General features: G+C 36.5%; 1 protein-coding gene across 8 annotated transcripts in view; it reads left to right on the top strand.

Annotated features, from left to right (window-relative positions):
* Positions 1-22,441, top strand: part of AFG2A (AFG2 AAA ATPase homolog A) — a 332,309-nt gene that overhangs the window by 21,896 nt on the left and 287,972 nt on the right. For all 8 annotated transcript variants that reach the window (XM_070770143.1, XM_070770147.1, XM_070770148.1 and 5 more), the window contains exon 10: positions 16,413-16,567. In XM_070770143.1, coding sequence (XP_070626244.1) covers positions 16,413-16,567 — 155 coding nt within the window. The remainder of the gene's footprint in view (positions 1-16,412; positions 16,568-22,441) is intronic.

The raw sequence follows: 22,441 nt of genomic DNA, 5'->3' as shown, positions 1-22,441 counted from the left end.
CATTGAGCTTAGAATTACAAAGTTAGAATCATGATTTTTTACAAAAAGAATCATGGTAAAATCTTAATATTTAGAGGCAATATTAATGATTTCTAGTACAAAATAGATGCCCAATAAGTATTTGGGAAGTGTATGTGAAAACCAGGAGACATAATGAGACATAGTTACCGCTCTATACCTCTTGTGGAAGTCGCTCAGTCATGTCTGACTCTTTGCGACCCCAGGGACTGTACAGTCTGTGAAATTCTCCAGGCCAGAATACTGGAGTGGGTAGTTGTTCCCTTCTCCAGGGGATCTTCCCAACCCAGGGATGGAATCTACGTCTCCTGCATTGCAGGCAGAGTCTTTGCCAGCTGAGCCACCAGGGAAGCCCATGGATACTGGTGTGTGGGTAACCTATCCCTTCTCCAGGGGATCTTTCCAACCCAGAAATCAAATTGAGGTCTCCTGCATTGCAGGTGGATTCTTTACCAGCTGAGCCATCAGGGAAGCCCATAATTACTGGAGTGGCTAGCCTGCCCCTTCTCCAGGGATCTTCCCTAAGTTGGGAAGATCAAATTGGGGTCTCCTGCATTGCAGGTGGATTCTTTATCAGACGAGCTATTAGGGAAGCCCCTACTCCTCTTGGTAGGGTAATAAAAACATTTATTAATCTCAGAATTGAGTTCAGTTTTGTCTTTAAACTCCTGGTGAGTTTCGTCTCTTCTTGACCTCTGGCGCCTTCAAAAATCACTGCTCTATGCTAAAGGAACAACTCCAGGTGATTATTGCTACCATCATAGGTAGCAGTAGACAGACAAGGAAGTGTCTTGTGGTGCTTTAAATGTGTGCTCAGTCGTGTCTGACTCTTGTAGCCCTGTGGACTGTAGTTCTCCAGGCTCCTTTGTCCATGGGATTTTCCAGGCAAGGATACTGGAGTGGGTTGCCATTTCCTCCTCCAGGGGATCTTCCTGACCCAGGGATCAAACCCACGTCTCTGGTGTCTCCGGAATTGGCAGATGGATTCTTTACCATTGCATCATCAGGGAAGCCCCCTTAAATAACTACTGCTGTTTTTTGTATAGTTCCAGTCAATTTTGGGTTTCCCACTGACAAGATTTCTCAGGTATAGTTCTGACTGTGGATTTAACTACATCTTGGTTAAAACCAGTGCTTTTTAGGAGGCATTTTCATTGTTCACCAGTTGGGTTGTGTTTAAGTGGACAGCTTCAGAATTCCCACTGGCGTGTGTAGGAAGTAAGACACCTTAACCTCCAAATTCGTGAGGACGGAAAATCCAGATCCAGGAGATGTATTCATCGGTAAACAAGTTAATTCTTCCTCTATTATATATTCTCTTCTGCAGAATTCATTCATTTCACATGTTCTCAGTTCCGGACAGATCACTTGGAGTTGAGGTTCTTAAACTTTATCATGCATCAGAATCACTTGGAGAACTTAATAAACTACAGTTTACTAAGATGGCTGGCTGTGCACTTTTCCCAGAATTTCAGTTTCAGTAGGTCTGGGCTGGTGCCTGTGAATTCCTAACATGTTTCAACTGCTGCTGATGCTTTCGGTCTGGGGACCACACTTTGAGAGCCACCGACATAGGTCATTGTTGCTTAAACCTTATCATGCCTTAGGTTGACATACATGCTCCCTTTCCATACTTGATTGAAGAAAGAAAGTGGGGAACTAGAATCAGTGTTTGTAATATTTCCCAAGTGATTTGAAGTAGCCAGTCTTGTACTTGCTTGTGAAAAAGAATTTGTATTATTAGGCCAGTGTTTCTCCTGTGTTAAACTTGTATATGAGAATTAGTTGAAGAGCTTATTAGGACACAAACCTGGGCTGCATCCTACTGGTTTAATAGGTCCAGGTCAGGTACAAGAATTTGCATTTCTCTCAGGTTACAGCTGATACCAGTGCTGCTATCCCAAGGGCTATACTTTGAGAACCACTGATCAAGGCCCACCCATCTCTCTGATTTTTGGAGTTCCTCTGTAACGGATTTAAATAACTGCATTAAGTTTAGGTTATATAATTTTGACTCTTTGACTGATAGTGTTGAGTTTCTTCCTAGAGTTTTTTTTGTGATAGTGATCTACTGTCCTGAACCACTATGTCATTTCTTCTAGAAGATGAGTATTCAGGTTTGTTTTGCAGGTGTGTATAATGGTTTTGAATAAAACTTTAAAGTGCAAAATAATTCTATTCATAGATTTTTTGATGATGGCCACTCTGACCAGTGTGAGGTGATACCTCATTGTAGTTTTGATGTGCATTTCTCTAATAATTAGTGGTGTTGAGCTGTCTCTCTGTGTCTTTGGAGAAATGTCTGTTTAGGTCTTTGACCAATTTTTTGATTGGGTTTTTGGTTTTTGATACTGAACTGCATGAGCTATTCATATATTTTGGAGATTAATCTTTTGTCAGTTGCTTCATTTGCAAATATTTTCTCTCATTTGAGAGTTTTGTCTTGTTTATGGTTTCCTTTGCTTTTAATTAGGTTCTGTTCATTTTTGTTTTTATTTATTGTTTTACTCTAGGAGGTGAGTCAAAAAAGATCTTGCTGCTATTTATGTCACAGGGTGTTCTACTTGTTTTCCTCTAAGAAGTTTGTAGTGTCTGGCCTTACATTTTAGGTTTTAATCTGTTTTGACTTTATTTTTGTGTATGGTGTTTGAGAATGTTCTAATTTCATTCTTTTACATGTAGCTGTTCAGCTTTTCCAGCACCACTTGTAGAGGTGTCTTTTTCTTCATTGTGTATTCTTGCCTTCTTTATCACAGATTAGGTGACCGTAGGTGTGTCTGTTTATCTCTGGGCTTTCTATCCTCTTCCACTGATCTATATTCCTGGGTATATACCCAGAGAAAACCATAATTCAAAAGATACATGCATCCTAATGTTCATTGCAGCACTATTTACAATAGCCAGGACATGGAAACAGCCAGAAGTCCATCAAAAGAGAATGGATAAAAAGATACAGTACATATATACAATGGAATATTACTCAGCCATAAAAAGGAATGAAACTGTGCCTTTTGCGGAGACATGGATGGACCTAGAGCCTGTCATATAGAGTGAAGTCAATCAGAAAGAGAAAGACAAATATCCTGTAATATCACTTATATGTGGAGTCTAGAACAGTAATACAGATGAACTTATCTGCAAAGCAGAAATAGAGACACAGATGTAGAGAAACAAATGTGTGGATAACAAGAGGGGAGAGGAGGTGGAATGAATCAGAAAATTGAGATTGACATGTATAGACTACTATGTATAAAGCAGATAACTAATGAGAACCTGCTGTATATCACAGGGAACTCTACTGAATTCTCTTCAGTGATCTAAATGGGAAGGAAATAACAAAAAAGAGGGAATATATGTATACATATAGCTGATTCACTTTGTTCTACGGCAGAAACTAAAACAACATTGTAAAGCGGCTGTACTCCAATACAAATTAATTTAAAGTAACAGGTAAAATGAAAATAATTCTGAAAGCTAGAAAGCCACAATTAAGGAAATAATTGAGGGTTAACAATGAAGAATACAAAGAAGAATATAGACGTGTTTTTCCTAGAACATCTGCTTGTTTATGCCTTGCGGACATACATGTTCTTTGCGTTTTTTGTGTGTTGGCTGCCTGATGGTTTTCCTTTTTTCTGAGCTGGCCTCTTAGTTGGGGAAACTCTGCTGTTTTTAACAAAAGTGGTGCATGGGTATCTAGTCATTGCATACATTGAAGTGATTCAGAATTAATAAAACTGAAGTGAACTATGTTCCTGATTGCTTTGGTAATCATAAGGTTATTATTTGTGGTTTATTAATACAAAAGGTCAAAATCCTTGTAGTATATATGTTTGTGCATGGTTTTCCAGAGGACAGAAGATTTGCAGTCTGTTCCAGAGTTTGTGAGAGTGATACTGCATCTTTTGCAGTGTGTATACTCTCAGCTTTTCTGCTCTTCTATTCTAGTGTTATTGAATATTATCCATATTTTTAAACTTTGTGTCTGTAATGAATAAGAAAGTTGGAAATACTACTGTAGTGTTGCTTTCAACACTTGTATCTTGTTTTATCTGAGCAGATACAGTGTTTGATGTTGAATGCTGGGTGTGAAACTGATTTTCAAATGTTATATTTTCCGTATAATTAATTTTTGAGCTAGAGTGTGGTTTGATAAGTGGTGACTTGTCCAAAAGCCTAATGTTTTGTAGTTCACCTTTTTAAGCAAAGAGCAGCTGCATTTTGAAACGTTTTATCTCAAGCAGACAAGCTGTTTTAAAAGCTCAACTCTGACACATCTTGACATTTAATGTCTATGTTTGTATCTGTCCTGGGATTAGGCTGCCTTTCTAATTAATTAGTTGCATAGCCTTTTATTAATTCCCTCAAAATTTATAATATTTTAAATTAACAGCATAGATAAGCATACCATGCTTTTTTAGAAAACATGAGATGTTAATTATGCAGCAGAGACATGAATTATATAAACTCTGTTGAATGTTAGAGGATGCTTAGCAACAATGTTTTCCAAATGCAGGGATTTATTATAAACTTATCCTTCTAAGGCTGCCTGTGCCATTTCAGGAGAGTGAATATAAATAGAGCTTGATTTCTTCAAGAAATGGACTCAGTCATTTTGTTTACAGTGGAAGGAAGCATTCGCTTCACATCTCTAAGAATTTATCTTTAGCATCCTTGTTGATTACACATCATTTCAACATATTCATACCAAATGCTTGGGCCTTGATAAGATACCATCACAGAACAGGAAGAGCTAAAACTCTTATTTAAACAATGGTTTTGTCATTATTACACTTACGTAGGTCTAGTAAAAATACTGAATCTAAATTACTATAACATAACTTTTTTTTGAAATGGAAAATTTTATCTGTCTTGTGGTGGAGTTCTGAGATATTTATAGCTGTTAATCCTCCCACCCTTCACTAGCTTGTTTTAATAGGAATTTATGGAGGATCTTCTCCATCCAGTCCAGCTCTTAAGAAAGGTTCTTTTTCTAACATTTTCCACCATTTTTTTGAATTCTGCTAATGTAATTTTCTAGGTTAGAATTAAAATACTGATACTGTAAAAATTCTGTATTTTTAAATAAATTGCAGGGAAATAGTGGGGCTTCAAGGAAAGCCATGGTAAGCTCTAGTTTCAAATACTAACACTACCTCCTATCAGCTGAGTCATTGGGCAAGCCATTAACCTCTTGAACTGTTCTCTCACCTGCTAAATAGGGATAACATTTTTCTAAAGAGTTCTTCCAAGCTTTAGAAGTATAGCCTGACAGCAGTGTTCGTGATTTATAGAGGCTCTTGGTAGGTGTCACTTTCTGTTTTTGGAAAAAAAATGTTTTGTGTGTATTTATGCATTTCTCTGGTAGATGTTTATTTGAATTTTGACAGTATTCTTGATTTTATGAAGTATTTGTTACTCTAGTACAAGAAATCTCAGGGAAATATAGCACATTCCATTCTCTTCTAGAGTACTGATTTTTACTGAATCTGGATCAGTTAAAGTCTTGCCCATCAATAGAAATATGCAGACTAGACTTAGATATGGCTTTTGGGGGCGGGGAGGGGTGCCTCCTTGACAGATGTTCTTGCTGAATGTGAGAGCTCTCCTGTCAAACACAATCAGAGTCACAATCTCTTCCCTCCCATCCCCACTTCGTCTCACAAGTGAGTCCACTGTAGGCCTGCGGTAGAGCAAAAAAATAAAATTGATGTATGAATCACGATTGTCACTCTAATTAGCATTTTATAAGGGAGCCTATCTTTACTTATTACTGTAACTGGATAAATAGGCAGTAATTATGCAGTATAATATTTCATATTGCATTGAATTTTCCCCTCTGGTTTATAACTCTGAAATATAGTGATAGTTATATTTGTGATGTTGGAATTTTTCCTACTGCATAAATATTATGGATATTATGTAAGAAGTGGAATTTTTTTTGGTCAGTGATTTGGGTATCTTAGTATTACGTTTGCTGTTCATTTGAAATGACTGGAGTTGAATGGTTTGTTTTAGGAAAACAGGTGGTAGTTTAAATTCTGGTTAAGCTCTAAGTGATATATACCATTTACTTCACTAATGGAAAATTTTCTGAGTTGCCTTGCCAAGGCTATAAAAGTAGAAAACTTGAGGAAAGGTTTTCTTTCTAATTAAAACAATTGCAAAAATAAAATCAGTCTTTCTAAATGGAAGTTATTTCTAAGAGTTATTCTTGACTGCTTTTTTTGTTACTCTTTATCAAACCCAGTTAGCTCTTTTTCAAGATTTATTCAGAGTTTCAACTTTAAAAGATTTTTTTAAACATCATAACTGTTTTGATTACTCTTGTCTGGACTGTAGAGATTTTTCTTCCTGCCCACTCTGTCCTCCACACTCTGTCCTCCACCTTCTATCACTTTTTATTCTTCACATTGTCTTAGCTTCAGGACTTTAAATTGCAGGTTTTGGAGATGAGAGTTTTGGTTGGATACGTGGGTCAGCAAGTTCTTAACAGTTAGATGATGACTGAAGCCATTGAAATGAATGAAATCACTTAGAATGAGCAAAGTTTATTCATTCATTCATTTCTTGAGTCAGGCACTGCACTGGGTGCCGAGGCTACCTCAGCAAGTAAGAGAGAATTGGACTCTCCTCATAGAGCTCACTGGAGAAGGCAATGACACCCCACTTCAGTACTCTTGCCTGGAAAATCCCATGGACGGAGGAGCCTGGTGGGCTGCAGTCCATGGGGTCGTGAAGAGTCAGACACGACTGAGCAACTTCACTTGCACTTTTCACTTTCATGTATTGGAGAAGGGCATGGCAACCCACTCCAGTGTTCTTGCCTGGAGAATCCCAGGGACAGGGGAGCCTGGTGGGCTGCCATCTATGGGGTCGCACAGAGTCGGATGGACACGACTGAAGCAACTTAGCAGCAGCAGCAGCATAGAGCTCAGGGTGCACAGGGAAGTGCAGCAGTGTAACAGGTGAGATTATAATACATTTGTGTTGTATTTGTGAATGATCAGGGGGTTTTAACATGCTAATGAGGAAAGAAGGGATCCTGAGGACAGATCACCACTCAGAGGTTGAATTGTTGGGAAAAGTGGTAGGAGACTGAAGAATGGCAAGAGAGGGGGAAGAGAACCCAAAAAAGTGGTGACTAAAATGAGGGTAGATTCCAGGGAGAAAGTAATTAGAAATAATATATTATTAGTTACCACCAGTTGAGTATTTAGTGTGTCAGCCATTGTTTGAAGTGCCTTAACACTTGTTAATAATTTCTTACAGCATCCTTTATATGTTTATCTTCATTGTATAGGTGAAGAAACTTAGTGCAGAAATTTAGTTACAGAACTTCACCAAGATCACACAGGAAGTAAATAGTGAAGCCAGCAGCAGTATAGAGACCACAGGGATATCAAGTGCTTAGTACCTGGAAGGTCATGAGGTCCTTAGAAGAGAGTGGGGTCCTGTGGCTCGCTACTAGATTGCAGTAAATTGAGGGGTGATTGAAAGTTGAGGGAAAAGGGACAGTGATTGGGAATTTTTTTTCAGTTTTAATGGTGTGTTATTTAGAGTTTTTGTACCTTCCAAAAAAGAGATAAATATAGCTGGGTTGCCCGCCCTTTCTGCCCCCTTTCCTCAAGTCACAGTCAGACCTGGCTCTATCCCTTCATTATTTTCTTAAGTTCCTCTCTTCCATGGGCCTTGCCCTAGTCCACCAAGCCATAGATCTTCAGCCTTTGTCGGCATACAAACTGTGCTCTAATCAATTGTCCTTTTTTAAAAAACTCTACATTTTAATAGGGTTGGTAAGCCAGGTGAGTAAATAATTTGACATCGAGAATTTGAAACTAAAAGCTGTATTTTTAGGAAAGTTTGTTAAAACCTGGGACTGGTGAAGTGAATTAATTCTGATGTTTTATGTAAAACTAGAAGACTTTATCCAGAATCATTTAGTACATTCCCTAATTTCACAGATGAGGACAGACTATGTGACCAGTCAAAGCTCAAGCAGTTAGTGAAGTCTTGGCCCATAATTTGGGTCTTGAGACCAGGGTGCTTTTCATAGTGCCATTATTTTAAGAGCAACTTTTAAAAGTGATAGGGGATTCAGAATAGACTTGGCTTCTGCAATCAGTTTAAGTTATATCAATCATTTGTAATATAAATAACACAAGAACCACAGTACCCTCTTTGAGAGTATTCTGTTTAACTTCTTTTCTATGAATAAGAAGTGAGAAATGGAACTCTCCCAGTGATATATCGAGTGATACTTACCACCTTGTCTATATTTAATACTGAGTTGAGGGAGAATAAATACTCCAGATAAAACGTTTACTGGAGCTCTACTATTTTGAGGAAAGTTTATTTTAAAAAAAGAGACTTAAGATTTTGTTACAGTTGCTCTCAGACTTCATATTCCTGAGTATACTACTCAGAAGTTTTACACATGACTTTTAAAATTCAAATCTGAGATCCAGATGCCTGTGTTTCATGTTGCTTCTTTATATAATTAAGTGTCTGTAGGGTAGACAGTAATTCTAAAAAACATTATTACTCCTGTGATCAATTTAGTTTTCAAGAAGGAACTTAATTGCAGTCTCAAAAAATAACATTATTATTTAGCAAGCATAAATTGTAAAATTGTAGGATGCCATATGCTCGGCACAAGATGTTTGTTGATTGAATATGGAGCATATGGTTTTGAAGAGCATGAATTTAGAGTAATTACTCTTGTCCAGAACTGATTATATCTGGAGAGTGATGTGGGTCTTACAGAGAACATGTCATATTACTGGAAAGAATGTGTTGGCGTTAGGCTTGCTTGGGGCATTTTGCCTTTTTTCCTCTTCCTTGCATCTTGTTTTCCATTTCAAAACTTTTGAGATCATTAGAACATAAAATAATGAAAACAAAATGACACATTTAATTATCTACACCTGTTTTTTGTTTCAAAGTTGTGTTTCTTAAGAACATAGAAGTATTGCTTCTGTTTTTGTTTATATTTTTAAAATCAACTAAACTTAGTAAGGAAAGGAATTGTCATAGATTGCTTGCCCTAAGCTATATTCCTTGATGATGTACATGTGTCCATTTGCTCCCGTAGTTAATTATTTACTTCCAGTTTATAAAAATATATGTATTTTTCAGATTTTAATTACTTAGCATAGATAGCATCATAGAATTTTAAAGATAAAAAAAATAATTTAGAGAAAATATATTTTTTTCTTTCCATGTAATAAATGAGATAACTGATGGCCAGAGGAACAAAGTTTTATATGTAAAGTGACACCTGAGCTGGTGACAGATCTAGGACCATGGAAGACTGGTTGCAATAATATGATAGCTTCAGAAATTTTTAATTTTTCAAACTCTGATATACACTTAACATATAATTCATATAAATTCTGTTTCAACTTTATGTTGTTTTCAAGAACAGCATTTGTATAAAATACAGTACCTTTATATAGAGTATAGAAACATTGAACTTCATATTGAGAAAGAATCTGAAGGCCTATGGCTAGAATTTCCAGTATCCCCTGTTAGGTTTTGCAAATCTGTAATCCATCTTTCAATTTTCCTTTTCTGACAGTCTGCCCTTTATTTTCTCACATATCTGCAAATGAACAGAGTTGGATTTAGGTTTATTTAAAACATGTTTTTTCTTTCTAAGAATGAACTCTATAAGGACAGAGATTTTGTCTTTTATTGTTCTTCAGGGCCATGTAATCTCTAAAGCGTTATGCTCATTCTTGTCCCTAGGCCTTCATATATGCTATCATCTGAATACTCCACTGCCTCTTTGGCCTCAATTCCCATATTATCAGTTTTTCATCAGTTCATTTTTCAGGTCTAACTACTTGAGCTTGTACACAGTTTTAGTCTCTCTTCATTTGTGAAATTAAAGAATTTACTGAATGATTTCTGTGAGAATTACCTAACTCTAAACTGTCACTAATGCTGCTAAGCTGAGTTAGATGTCCCTGACATGTTTTTGTGCTACTTTGTTCTAGGTCATTGTACTTGGCATGGCATATAATAATAACAACTTCTTTTAATCTGTCTTCTTTATTAGACTGTTAGCACTGTGAAAGGTTTATCTGCCTTCTTGCGCTTTTGTATTATTGCGTGAAAGAGCTCAGTACATTGCTGGGTAAGTTAAATATGCCTAGGAGTTTCTCAGTGAATATTTTGAATATATAAGTAGGGTTAATATTGAAAAAGAACACTGTGAAAGAGTAACTTGTAGTCAATGGCTATATCTTCTCAGTGGCTTCATGACATAATATTTTATGATTTGTTTTGCTTTAATATGAATAGTACTGAATTGGCAAGTAATACAGGTCCAGAATAGAGATTTGCTCATTGAGAACTGTTCTTTAAAAATACTTGCAGATTAATTAACATAGGGAATGCTCTTGTCTCTCAAGTCCAGTTCTTTTCTCCCTTTTTTGTAGTGTCTTTATTTATAATTTTTTTCCCTTTAACTTTACTTTTTTTATGTATTCTATTTTTTAATAAACTTCTTCCTGAAATATATATAGAAAAATGAATAAACTGTAAGATCTATGCATTTTCCAAAGTGAATACATTTATGTAATCACATGAGTGTATTTATATAGGTAATTGGATATAAAGCATTATTAGTACCCTAGAACTTATATCAAATTTTCTCCCATTTACTACTCCTCACTTCAATCCAAAAGGCTTCTAACACCATAGATTAGTTCAGCGTGATTTGTGCTATCTTCTTTCACTCATTATGGTTTGAGAGCTTCATCATTTTATTCTGTGTATCATTAGTTCATTTTTATTGCTATATTTTATTGTATAAGTATTGTGAATAATTATGCCATCAATATTCATGCACATAGTTTTTTGGTGCGCAAATGTACAGATTTCTAGTTGCATTATATCTAGGGTGAAATTATTGGGATATGGAATATGTGTACGTTCTTGTTAGTAAATGCTGTCAAAACTTTTCTGTAGTGATTGCATCAATTTACTCTTCCACTAGTAATGTGTGAAAATTCTAGTTTCTTCTCATTCTTGCCAGCATTTGGTAGTTTTTTAAACAGAATTTCATTGTGGTTTTATTTCTTTGATGCTGTGTTGAACACTTTTTTATATATGTATTGTCCGTTTAGATATCCTCTGTTGTGACATGCCTACTGCTGTGCTGTGCTTGTTGCTCAGTCATGTCTGACTCTTTGTCACCCCATGGACTGTAGCCCTGCAGGCTCCTCTGTCCATGGGGATTCTCCAGGCTAGAATACTGGAGTAGGTTGCCATGCTCTCTTCTAGGGGATCTTCCCAAGCCAGGGATCAAACCCAGGCCTCACACATTGCAGGCGAATTCTTTACTGACTGAGCCACCAAGGAAACCCAGGAATACTGAAGTGGGTAGCATATCCCTTCTGCAGGGGATCTTCTTGACCCAGGAATCAAGCTGGGGTCTTCGGCATTGCAGGCGGATTCTGTACCAGCTGAGCTACCAGGGAAGCCTGTGATGTGCCTATCAAATATCTATTCAATTTTTCTATGCTGTTGCTTTTAAAGAAATAATTCCTCTGTTTATAGTGTCTTTGAGGAATAGAAGTTTGTAACCGTATCCATTTATTTTGGATATTATTATTCATTGTGTTCTTTGCCTCTGTTCTTTTCATTATATTTTATCTCTGTTAAAATTTTCACTATTCCTCCATTCTGTTCCTGAGTTCATTGAGCATCTTTATGATTATTACCTAACTCCCTATTGAGTAGATTGCTTATCTCCCCTTTGTTTAGTCCTGTTTCTGAGGTTTTGTCTTATTCCTTTGTTTGGAACATACTCCTCTGTTTCCTCATTTTGCATATTTTGCTGTTTTTGTTTTGTTTTTCCTGTGTGTCAGTACAGTTGACAATACAGGTCAATTGTATTGAGTGATTTTGGAGAAGTGGCCTTTTGTAGGTGACGTTCTGTGGGGCCCAGCAGCATACTCCCCTATAGTTACTAGAGCTATTAATACATGCTTTAGGGTGTGACCCCTATGTGGGCTGCACAGGTCCCCCTATTTTGGTGAGGCCGACTGCTCCTGGTACACTAGGAGACAGAGCTGTCCCCAGATCAGTTGCCAGCCAGTCCCTCTCTCATGAGTAGCTGCTGGCCTGCTGGTATGTGCAGTTGGGTTCTAAGCTGGCTAGCTATGAAGCTCAGAATATTCTGGGACTGGAGATGGTCTGCTCACAGGCAGGGCAGGATCCTGGTGTGACTGGGCATCCCAGGAGGATAGGGTCTGGTGCTGGCCCACTAGTGGGTGGTAAGTCCCTGGCACTAATATGCTAGAGGAAGGACTCCACAGTAGTGCTGGCAAGCACCACTGTCCTCATGATAAAATGAGCTCCTAAAAAATGACTGCTGCCAGCATCTGTGTTTCCAGCAGAAATTCCATTTGCCTTCCACCTTTCTAGAAGGTTCTCCAAGATTAGCAAGTAGATCTGACTCAGGCTCATTTGAAATTACTGCCTTTGTACTGGACCCATACCTAACCCTTTTAAGAGCAGAGTCTCTGTTTTGTACAACCCTCTGACTCTACTGTAGAGAAGCCCAGCTGGCCAGATGTTCTTGGGGCTTGTCTTCCCTTCTCAGTTAGTGCAGGATCCCCAGGCTGGGGAGCCTGGTGTGGGGCTTGGGCATCTCACACCTTGGGGATAATTTTGTAATTATGATGATTCTTCTGTTTATGGGTCACCCTCCTAGGTGTATGGGTATTAACTATGTTGCATCTCTGTCCCTCCTACTGCCTCATAGTTCCTTCTTTTTATCTTTAGTTGTAGAAATCTTTTCTGTTAGTCCTCAGGTTGTCCTCATAGATAGTTGCTTTGTAAATAGATGTAATTTGGGTATCCTTGTGAGAGGAGAGGAGTCAGAGTCACCCTATTCTGCCGTCCTTGTGACACCCTCCCTAAACTCTAGGCTGCTTTATTCTTTTGCCTTTTCTGTCTCCTCTGGGAATTACTAATTTTCCCTTGCTATCCTTGTAGGTGTGAAGTTTTTCCCCAGCTCTATGTTCTGTAGTTTGTATTTGAATTTGTAGAGGTTTTGTTGTTTTAAAAGTATACATTTATATTATAATATTGTGTGTGCTTTTAAAAACCGTATATTGCTTTGTAATTTGGTGTAGTCACTGGAAAACAGTATAGACATTTCTCAGAAAACTAAAAATAGCTTTATCATATGATCCAGCAATCTTGAACTATATCCAGACAGAGCTATAACTCAACAATACCCATGTACCACTATGTTCATAGCAGCACTGTTCACAATTGCCAAGACATGGAAACAGCCTAAACGTCCTTCAACAGATGAATGGATAAAGAAGATGTGATACATATGTAGAGTGGAATACTACTCAGCCATACAAAAAAATGAAAGAGTGCAATTTTCAGCGACATGGATGCAACCAGAGATTATTATACTGTTAAGTCAGAAAGAGAAAGACAGATTCTATATAATATCACTTAACGTGTAGAATCTAAAATGTGACACAGGTGAACCTGTCTATGAAACAGAAACAGAATCATGGACATGGAGAGCAGATTGGTGGTTGCCACAGAGGAGGGAGTTAGGGGAGGAAAGGAGTGAGGGCTTGGGGTTAGCACATGTAGGCTTTTATATATGGAATAGATAAGCAGCAAGGTCCTACTGTATGGCACAGAGAACTGTGTTCAGTGTCCTATGATAAATCATAGTGGGAAAGAATATTTAATAAAAGAACATATATATGCATAACTGAATCACTTTGCTGTACAGCAGAAATTAACACAATATTATAAAGCAACTGTATTTCAATTAAAAATCCCATAAACTTCCTGTCTTTTCCAAATCCCTTTCACAAATTAAAATTTTGATTTCTTCTGTTGTCAAACTTTTTGCTTCATGCCATAAATTTTGGAACATTATTAGACTACTTCCTTTGTTTCAGTTTTTAGTATATCAGTATCAGTAAGGTGTCTGATCTAAATAAGAAATGTTGACAAGTATTACCAGATAGCCATTTGAAACATGAAGTGTTAAATTCTTTTGGTCTTTTGATCACTTCCATTCATATAAGATTTTTTTTTTTTTTTTTTTTAGCACTGCTTACATTCGTTAGGTCACACAGCTGCCTTACAACCAGTGCATTATTACTGAAGTTTTACTTATTTAGTTTATTATGCTATTACACTGTTTAACTAAAAGGTTTGTTGGGCAGTGAAACAGCCTAGTTTAAAGTAAACTTATATTTTCATGTCACGAGCTGTGAAGGGTTTGAGATTTTATCCTACTTGCAAGCTAACTAGGATCATAAGTTCTTGCAGAGGACACAGTATTCCTGGGTCAGAGTCAAAGGATAGACAGTTACTGATAGCAGCAGAAATAGCCAGAGCAGCAGAATTTGCACCAGCTCCTAGAGCCTCACTCACTTTTCCCAGAGAGACACAAAGAAGACTGGGTGACATCTGAGTCTGTATAAGGTGGCATTACAGGAGTAGAACCCTAAGCTTAGGGAACCTGAATTTTTTGTAATGGGCAGTAAGTTTATCTGCTCTTTGCTTTGGAGGGAGGCATTCTATCTTCCTCTGTACAAACATCCTTGAAAAGATAGTCTATAAGAGAGGCAGTTAATGCTGGAAAGATAGGTAGAAATTTGAGAGACATAAAGAAGAATTATCTTTCAGAGACTTCCCTTGTGGTCCAGTGGCTAAGACTCTGCACTCCCAATGCAGGAGACCTGAGTTCAGTCCCTGATCAGGGAAATAGATCCCACATGCTAAAGATCCTGCGTGCTGCAGCTAAGACTGATGCAGCCAAATAAATTAATTAAAAAAAAATAAATTACCTTTCAGTGTTTTTGGAAGGCAGAAAACCAAATGGGCATTTATAAGATAGACTTAAATAAGCGATTTATAGACTTTAGATTTCAGAGAATGGCCTAAGAAAATTTCCCTAGAAAATAGTGATCTTTTTACATAATATCTTTGATTTCCTCTTTTGTAGCTTTTTTTCTAGTTATTATCTCAAAGACCTCCATGAATATTAGACTCACAATGATAGTTTCCTTGGGAAAGATTATTATGTATCTGTTTTCTGAGTGGTGTCCTAGTATTCACTGTTTTTCTTTAGTAAAAAGGAAAGATACCCAAACTTTTGTTGGAGGGGATTTATGTTTGCCTTCCTTTCACCATTGCTTCTGTTTCAAAGTTCAAATAAATTAAAGCAAGTAAAATGACTATTATGGTATCATTTTAATTTGGCAAAATTCACTGAGGCATAGCGTTTTAGAAAGAAGACATTAAAAATGATAGAGCTAGCTAGTGTCCCAGGGCAAGTTCAGTTATTCAGACTGGATTTCCAAGAGGTCTCTGAGACTTAAATTCTTCAGAGTGGAACTTGATTTGTACTAGAACATAAATATAGCACTTCATTACAAAAGACCCTAAAGCAGAGAGCACAGGGGGACTTTGCTGCCCTCTAGACTAGAGATTCTTATCACAGATCAAAAGGCTTTAAATCTGGCAACTTAGATTTGGGGGGATGAGTTGGGGCTTTCAGTTCTGTCAGTGTTTTAACTGCAAGCAAATAGCAAAAACAACGTAATATCTTTAACTTTTTAGGTCAGGGTGATCTTTTAAAAATTATTTTGTGTCTCTCTAACTCTGACTTAGTTGATCATTTTTTTAGCTTTGTGGCATTTTACTGTCTCTCTATCTCTGCCTATTCTCTCTCTCGTCTTATACCATCATTTCTTTCTGTGCTGCTCAAATGATCAATTTTCCTAAGATTGAAACTTCAGCCACCATTCTTTCATCCTGATCCCTCTCTAGCTTCCCTTTTATAGGTCTCTTCTCCTCCTATAATTTTTCATATATATACATATAACTCTCAAGTTTGATTCTCCCTTGAATTCCAAAACCACATTTCCAACTGCCAGCTGAACATTTCCTTCAAGATGTTCTGCCGATACCTTACAAGACCTGTAACTCTGATTTGTATGTACTAGCAAAAGGGGCAGGGCAAAAAGTATATTACTGTTTTAATATTTTACTCTTTTCAAAGAAATTCTCCAAACAAATTATTTTGACACACTTTATGTTCTTTTTTATGGGTGGTGTTTTGTAAATTTTATTTCACGTATGTAAAACATCTATCAAGATCAGTTTGTCATATTTTCACTGCCAAAACTAAGCAGTTAGATTTTTGCCTTCATCCCTGCACGTTATTCCACCTCCCTCTCCACCCTTCCACCGCTATATGCAAGCACACAAAATTTAAATATTATAATATGTATGAGGTTTGGATTTTGTTGTTGTTGTTTCTGTTGGTAGTGGTTCAGTATGTATTTATGAGGTAGAAGATAAAGCTCGTGTTACTTTCCTCTTTGCAGGTCTTCATGCCTTGCGGAGAGTCTTGAGGAGACAGCCTAACCTCCCTGACAGCAAGATGGCTGGATTGGTGAAGATTACTCTGAAAGATTTCTTGCAGGGGATGAATGACATCAGACCCAGTGCCATGAGGGAGGTAGCAGTCGATGTCCCAAATGTAAGTCATTTGACTCTCATGCTAGCCACACTGTTTGAATTAAACTGTGAAAGAAACTAAGACCCCAGGGGAACTACCTTCCTAAGCTAACCTTTAAAAAATTTTTTTAATCAAAATTTTTATGGAGATAATTGTAGATTCATTACAGTTCTAAAAAATACTTCAGTGAACTCCTGTGTAGCCTTTACCCAGTTTGCCTCAGTGGTAGCATCTTGCAAACTATAGTACAGTATCCTAAGCAGGATATTAACAGAATCATCGATCTTTTTCAGATTTGCTCAGTGTTTCTTCTACTCATTTATGTATATGTGTGTGTTTAGTTCTGTGCAGATTTATTACATGTGAAGGTTTGTGTGTTTGTCTCCAGAATCGAGATACTGGGGAGTTCTGCCACCACAAGGATCCCTTGCTTTGCCTTTCATAATCATACCCACCTTGTTCCTGCATCCATTTCTAAAATTCTGTCATTTCACAAATCTTATATAAATGGAATTATACAGTGTGCAGCTGCTTGGGATCAGTTTTTTTCACTTAGTATAATTCCCTGTAGATTCATTCAAGTTGTTATATATCAATAGTTTGTTCCTTTTTTGTGCTGAGTATTGTTCCATGATAGATGTGTACAGTACTTTGTTTAACCATTCACCAGTTGAAGTATATCTGGGTTGTTTCCAGTTTGGGGCTAGATGAATAAAGCTGCTGTGAACATTTTTCTGCAGGTATTGTATAAATATAAGTTTTCATTTTTCTGGAACAAATCCCCAACAGTACAGTTACTGGGTTGTATACTAATTCCATGTTTACTTTTATAAGAAAATGTCAACTAGGCTAATTTTAGAACAACAAAAATGTCTTCTAATTATGATACTTTCTACTAATGATGCTTGATATTTCCTTGGATTTCTTTACATATGCTTCAGCATTGACCATTTCTGCAAACTTTCAGTCACATCACCATAAGAGCAATAGAAGTTACCGCTTATTGCATGAACCACCTGTTATGTTATTCATGACACATATGGGCCTGATATTTGAGGGGGAAATGGCCTTATAGTTTTCTTTGAATGTACTAATATTTTAAGAAAATACTGAAACAAGCATTGGCAGTGTCTTCTGTACTATAATATGTTAATGTGTATTTAGTTTGAAGTATCAAAAGCAGGCTATGATTTAAACTTATTTCACCATGGACCATGTGGAGCAGAGACTTTCTGCATTTTACAATGTAGATTGCAAAAAATGACCGCACTTCCCATCACTGTGTTTGCCCATTTATATTGCACCCTGAAGTTTCTGCTGTGAAGACTAGGGAGTCAAGTTTTCTGTCCTTGTATCTGCACTTGGTAGTGTAATTTGCTTTGGCCAGTAGACTATTAGCAGCCATAATACAAGCAGGCTTGGAAGTGCATAGGGCTTGTCTTCACTTGCTGATCTTTGACCTTGCATTAACTTTCTTAAATCTGTAGTAATTTCCTGGAGGATGAGAGACTCTGTGGAGAAAAGATGAAATATCCTCATTCCAGCCGAGATCCCCTCATTTTAGTCATCCCCAGTTATCAGACATGTGATGCCATTGCTAGACTATTGTACCCCGATGGAAGTTTGCCCCAACCAGAAGAAACCACTCAGTTAACACTCAGAATTGTCAAAAATAATTAATGTTTTGAGCCACTAAATTTTATGGTAGTTAGCAAAGGCTAAGAGAAGCAGGAACTTGTTAGATTTTTATAGAACACACATGTTTTATATTCAGGCTGGGAAACATTCCTTGGAGATAAGAACATTCCCACAGACTAGCTGCTATCAGGTTGATGCGAAAGTAATTGCGGTTTTTGTATTGGTGAACTTTGCTGTTTGATGTTGGAATACATTCTTTAAATGTGGTTATGTTATACATCATTTTAATGCACATTTCTTGCTTTATTTTTTTTGCTAATGAGTTACTACTTGCTGTTTATTCATATTTATTTTAGACTATGGAAATGATGTTAGACAGAAAGCAAATTCCCGCAATTCTCTTATTCGAGCTCAATATGGGTCGTAAAAGAGCAGAAGCAACTCGAACCATCAGCAGCGCATTTGGCCCAGGAATTGGTAATGAACGTACAGTGCAGCAGTGGTTCAAGAAAATTTGCAAAGGAGACAAGAGCCTTGAAAATGAGGAGCATAGTGGTCAGCCATCAGGAATGACAATGACCAAGTGAGAACCACCATTAAAGCTGATCCTCTTACAGCTATGTAGGAAGTTGCCAAAGAACTCAACATTGTCCATTCTACAGTTGTTTGGCATTTCAAGCAAATTGGAAAGGTGAAAAAGTTCGATAAGTGGTTGCCTCATGAGTTGACTGAAAGTCAAAGAGATTGTTGTTTTGAAGTGTCGTCTACTTTTATTCTATGCAGCAACAACAATGAACCATTTCTCAATTGGATTGTGACGTGCAATGAAAAGTAGATTTTATATGACAGCCAGCAATGACCAGCTCAGTGGTTGGACCAAGAAGAAGCTCCAAAGCCAAACTTGCACAGTCATGGTCACTGTTTGGTGGTCTGCTGCCCGTTTGATTGACTACAGCTTTCTGAACCCTAGTGAAACCATTACACTTGAGAAGTATTCTCACCAAATGGATGATATACGCCAAAAGCTGCAACGCCTGTAGCCAGCATTGGTCAACAGAAAGGGTGCAGTTCTTCTCCACTACAACACCTGACTGCATGTCAGAGAACCAATGCTTCAAAAGTTGAATGAATTGTCCTACAAAGTTTTGCCTACTCCACCATATATTCACCTGCTCTCTCGCCAACTGACTTCAAGCATCTCTGCAACTTTTTGCAGGGGAAATGTTTTCCAGGAGTTCACTGAATCTCAAAGCATGGAGTTTTACACTACAGAAATAAACAAACAATATATTTCTCATTGGCAAAAATGTGTTGATGGTAATGGTTCCTATTTTGATTAATGGAGATGTGTTTGAGCCTAGTTATAAATGATTTTAATATTCATGGTCTGAAACCGCAATTACGTTTGCATCAACTGATAGTTTAGGCTGCCTAATGTGATTGTGAATTCTTTTTGAAACATTTTCAGATTTATTACTGAAAGCTCAACTTCGGGGTTTTTTTCAGAAGCTCCATAGAACATACTAATTGAGTATGAATAATTTGAGTTATAGAATAAGAATAATTGATGTTGAGTTAGTAGAAGCATTTCATTTCTTTGGAACTTATGGTCTAAAGTTTGGGGACATTGATTGATATGAATGCTTTTGTTTGCAGTATTTATATTTTATTGGTTACCATTGCATAATATGTCAGGTAGATGCCTAATCATCAAATGCCACATGTGGAAATTTCAGGAGATAGGGTTATAACCAACTATACCATCCCAAGACATTTTAGTGATTAAAAAAGTTTAGAAACTAAAGAAACATGTAGTAGGCTTTTAAATTTAGTTACTGCCAGTGGAGAATGTTTAAACAGTGGCTGTCCACTCTTAGAATTGCTGAACTGATTTATTCATCACAGGAACCAGTACTACAACTGCATTTTTAATTGCTCTAATGTAAGATTTTTTCCCTTTATTCTCTTTTGATACAGTATTTACAGTCCATGGACTTGGCCATTTTCCATTTGGCATGTTATTATTTGGCCTCGGGCAGTGGTGGACTCGTGTTACTCCTGGGCTCCAGGGTGATTAGCCTTGGTCAGAGTACTTTGTTACATTGCTTTTCATGCTCACTTGAGATTGTGAAGTTTTCCTGAGAAGTCAACATTTCTATAACTGGATTCCTAAACTTCACTCTTCTGATTTCTATTACACCAACAAAAATATCTACAAGTTATTTCTGCAGAACCTGTTTTAAGTAGCTCATTAACTGCAAACTTTTTTTAAATAGTAAATTGAGCATTCAGCATCTTTTGAGAAAAGATTTTAGTGTGTGAAATTAAACCTTCTAAATCGCATTTGCTAAAGTTTGAAAGAAATGTCTTAAGGTGGGAATGTTGCCAGTTATAATGCATTATTAATTTCAGGAGAGCACAAGTGTTAGCCACTTACTTTAATGTTTCCTTTTTTTGGATATTCTGAGTTGGTGACTATAGCAATTGATGTATTAAAAGTCAAATGTATTTTACATTTAATTGATGATAAATGTCAAGTATACTTCTTTACTGTAGGGATTCTTAGAATCTTTGGATATTGCTAATATCCATTGTGAGATTTCAGTTTTTCACACAGAGATAACTGTTAATATTGTATTATAGTTCCAATAGATTTTTTAGAAATTTATAGGTACTTTTCTGTGCATAGATTCTTTACCATCTGAGCCACCAGGGAAGAAGCCCTCTAACATAGTTAATATAAAATATAATATTTATATTCTGCTTTTTTCACCTAAAGTTATATGATAAACATTTTACTCTAAAGTTCTCTACAAACATCTTTTTTGTTGACAGCTTAATAAACTATTATGTTGATAAACTGTAATTGTTTTATTTTTCTTTCATTCTCAAATGTTAAGGGTTTTTTCTGGTTTTTTTTTTTTTCCCTCTTATAAGCATATTTGTCCATTTTTGATTCCCAGAAGTGGAATTACCAGACTTAAATATGTGATTTTTAAAGTGTGTGATGAATATCATTAAGTTCTTTTTTCCCCAGAATGTTCTGATTTTTAATTATGTACTACATATGTAAAATTATGAAGCGCTTAAGGAAAATCTCATTTTCACTTTAGTTCTTTTCTTTTTTTACTTTCCACTAGTCTGTTTTTTGACTGAAAAGTTCTTTTGCAAGGAATAATACTGGTTAAGTTTTAGATGAATAGAGATTTTAAAAGAGAGTGAAAAATGTCTGTTAGTTGTATATCTTCTCCTTCCTATAAAACCATTAAAGTTTTAGATACAGGGTATACGTGGATGGTTTTTTAATGGATTTTAAGTTCCATAAAAGCAGAGGGTCTTACTTTTTACTTTTATCCTTAGTATTAATATTTAGCATCGGACTAGCACATAATAGATGTCCAATCAGTATTTGTTGAATAAATGAGTGAATAATTATAATTTTCATGAAAAAAATATTACATGGTCAATTTCAGATATTTGAAGAATGTTTGCAAAAGAGTATCTAATCCTTCTTCTGTACCAAGGTATAATATAGGCCATGAGAATGCCTCATGTAGCATTCTTCATATTTTTCGTGTTTTATAAAGCAGCTGATTTCTTTAGTGAATTATAGCCATATTGTTAGTGAGTGTAACACTTTTGGAATACAGATGCCTATAATAGTGCTAAGCCTGTCCACTCTGGAAGGATATATAGTAATCCTTTATATTTAATGCAGAGCATGTTGCTTTCTTGATCTATCACTAAAAATTCTTAACTTTATTAAGGTAAACAAAATAGTGCTTTTAAAGAGTATTTATATTAATACATTATTGTTTTAGTAAGTCATTGCATATACATCATAGCAGTCATCACTGATAAGTGATATTCTTAATGAAATATATGCAGGTTAGTTCTATCGTTTATGTAATTCATATGTGTATCTTAACACCCTCCCCTTCCCCCTGTTTTATCTTATGTAGTTTAGGTTATCCCTTATTTATAAATAATCTATCTGTATGCTTCTGATATTACCTTTGGATTGCAGCTTTCAGAATTTGGGCCTTTGGTTTAGAATAAGCCAAAAGCCAGTTAAAAATAGGACTCTACTCTCGTGTGAACCCACTTTTGTAAAGTGAACTGCAACAGAGCATCGATACTAACTGTATAGCCCCAAACCCATTTGCAGTCTTTAATCCAGGTTAAATATAGAGATAGTTGGTGGTCAACTTGAGTGTCTGCCAAATGTCATTAAATAAACATTCCTCAGTTACGGGC

This window comes from Bos indicus, chromosome 17 (genome assembly GCF_029378745.1).
Source record: "Bos indicus isolate NIAB-ARS_2022 breed Sahiwal x Tharparkar chromosome 17, NIAB-ARS_B.indTharparkar_mat_pri_1.0, whole genome shotgun sequence".
NCBI classification, from domain to species: domain Eukaryota; kingdom Metazoa; phylum Chordata; class Mammalia; order Artiodactyla; family Bovidae; genus Bos; species Bos indicus.
Note: the sequence above shows the minus strand (reverse complement) of the source record. Positions and strands in the feature narration are given on the sequence as shown.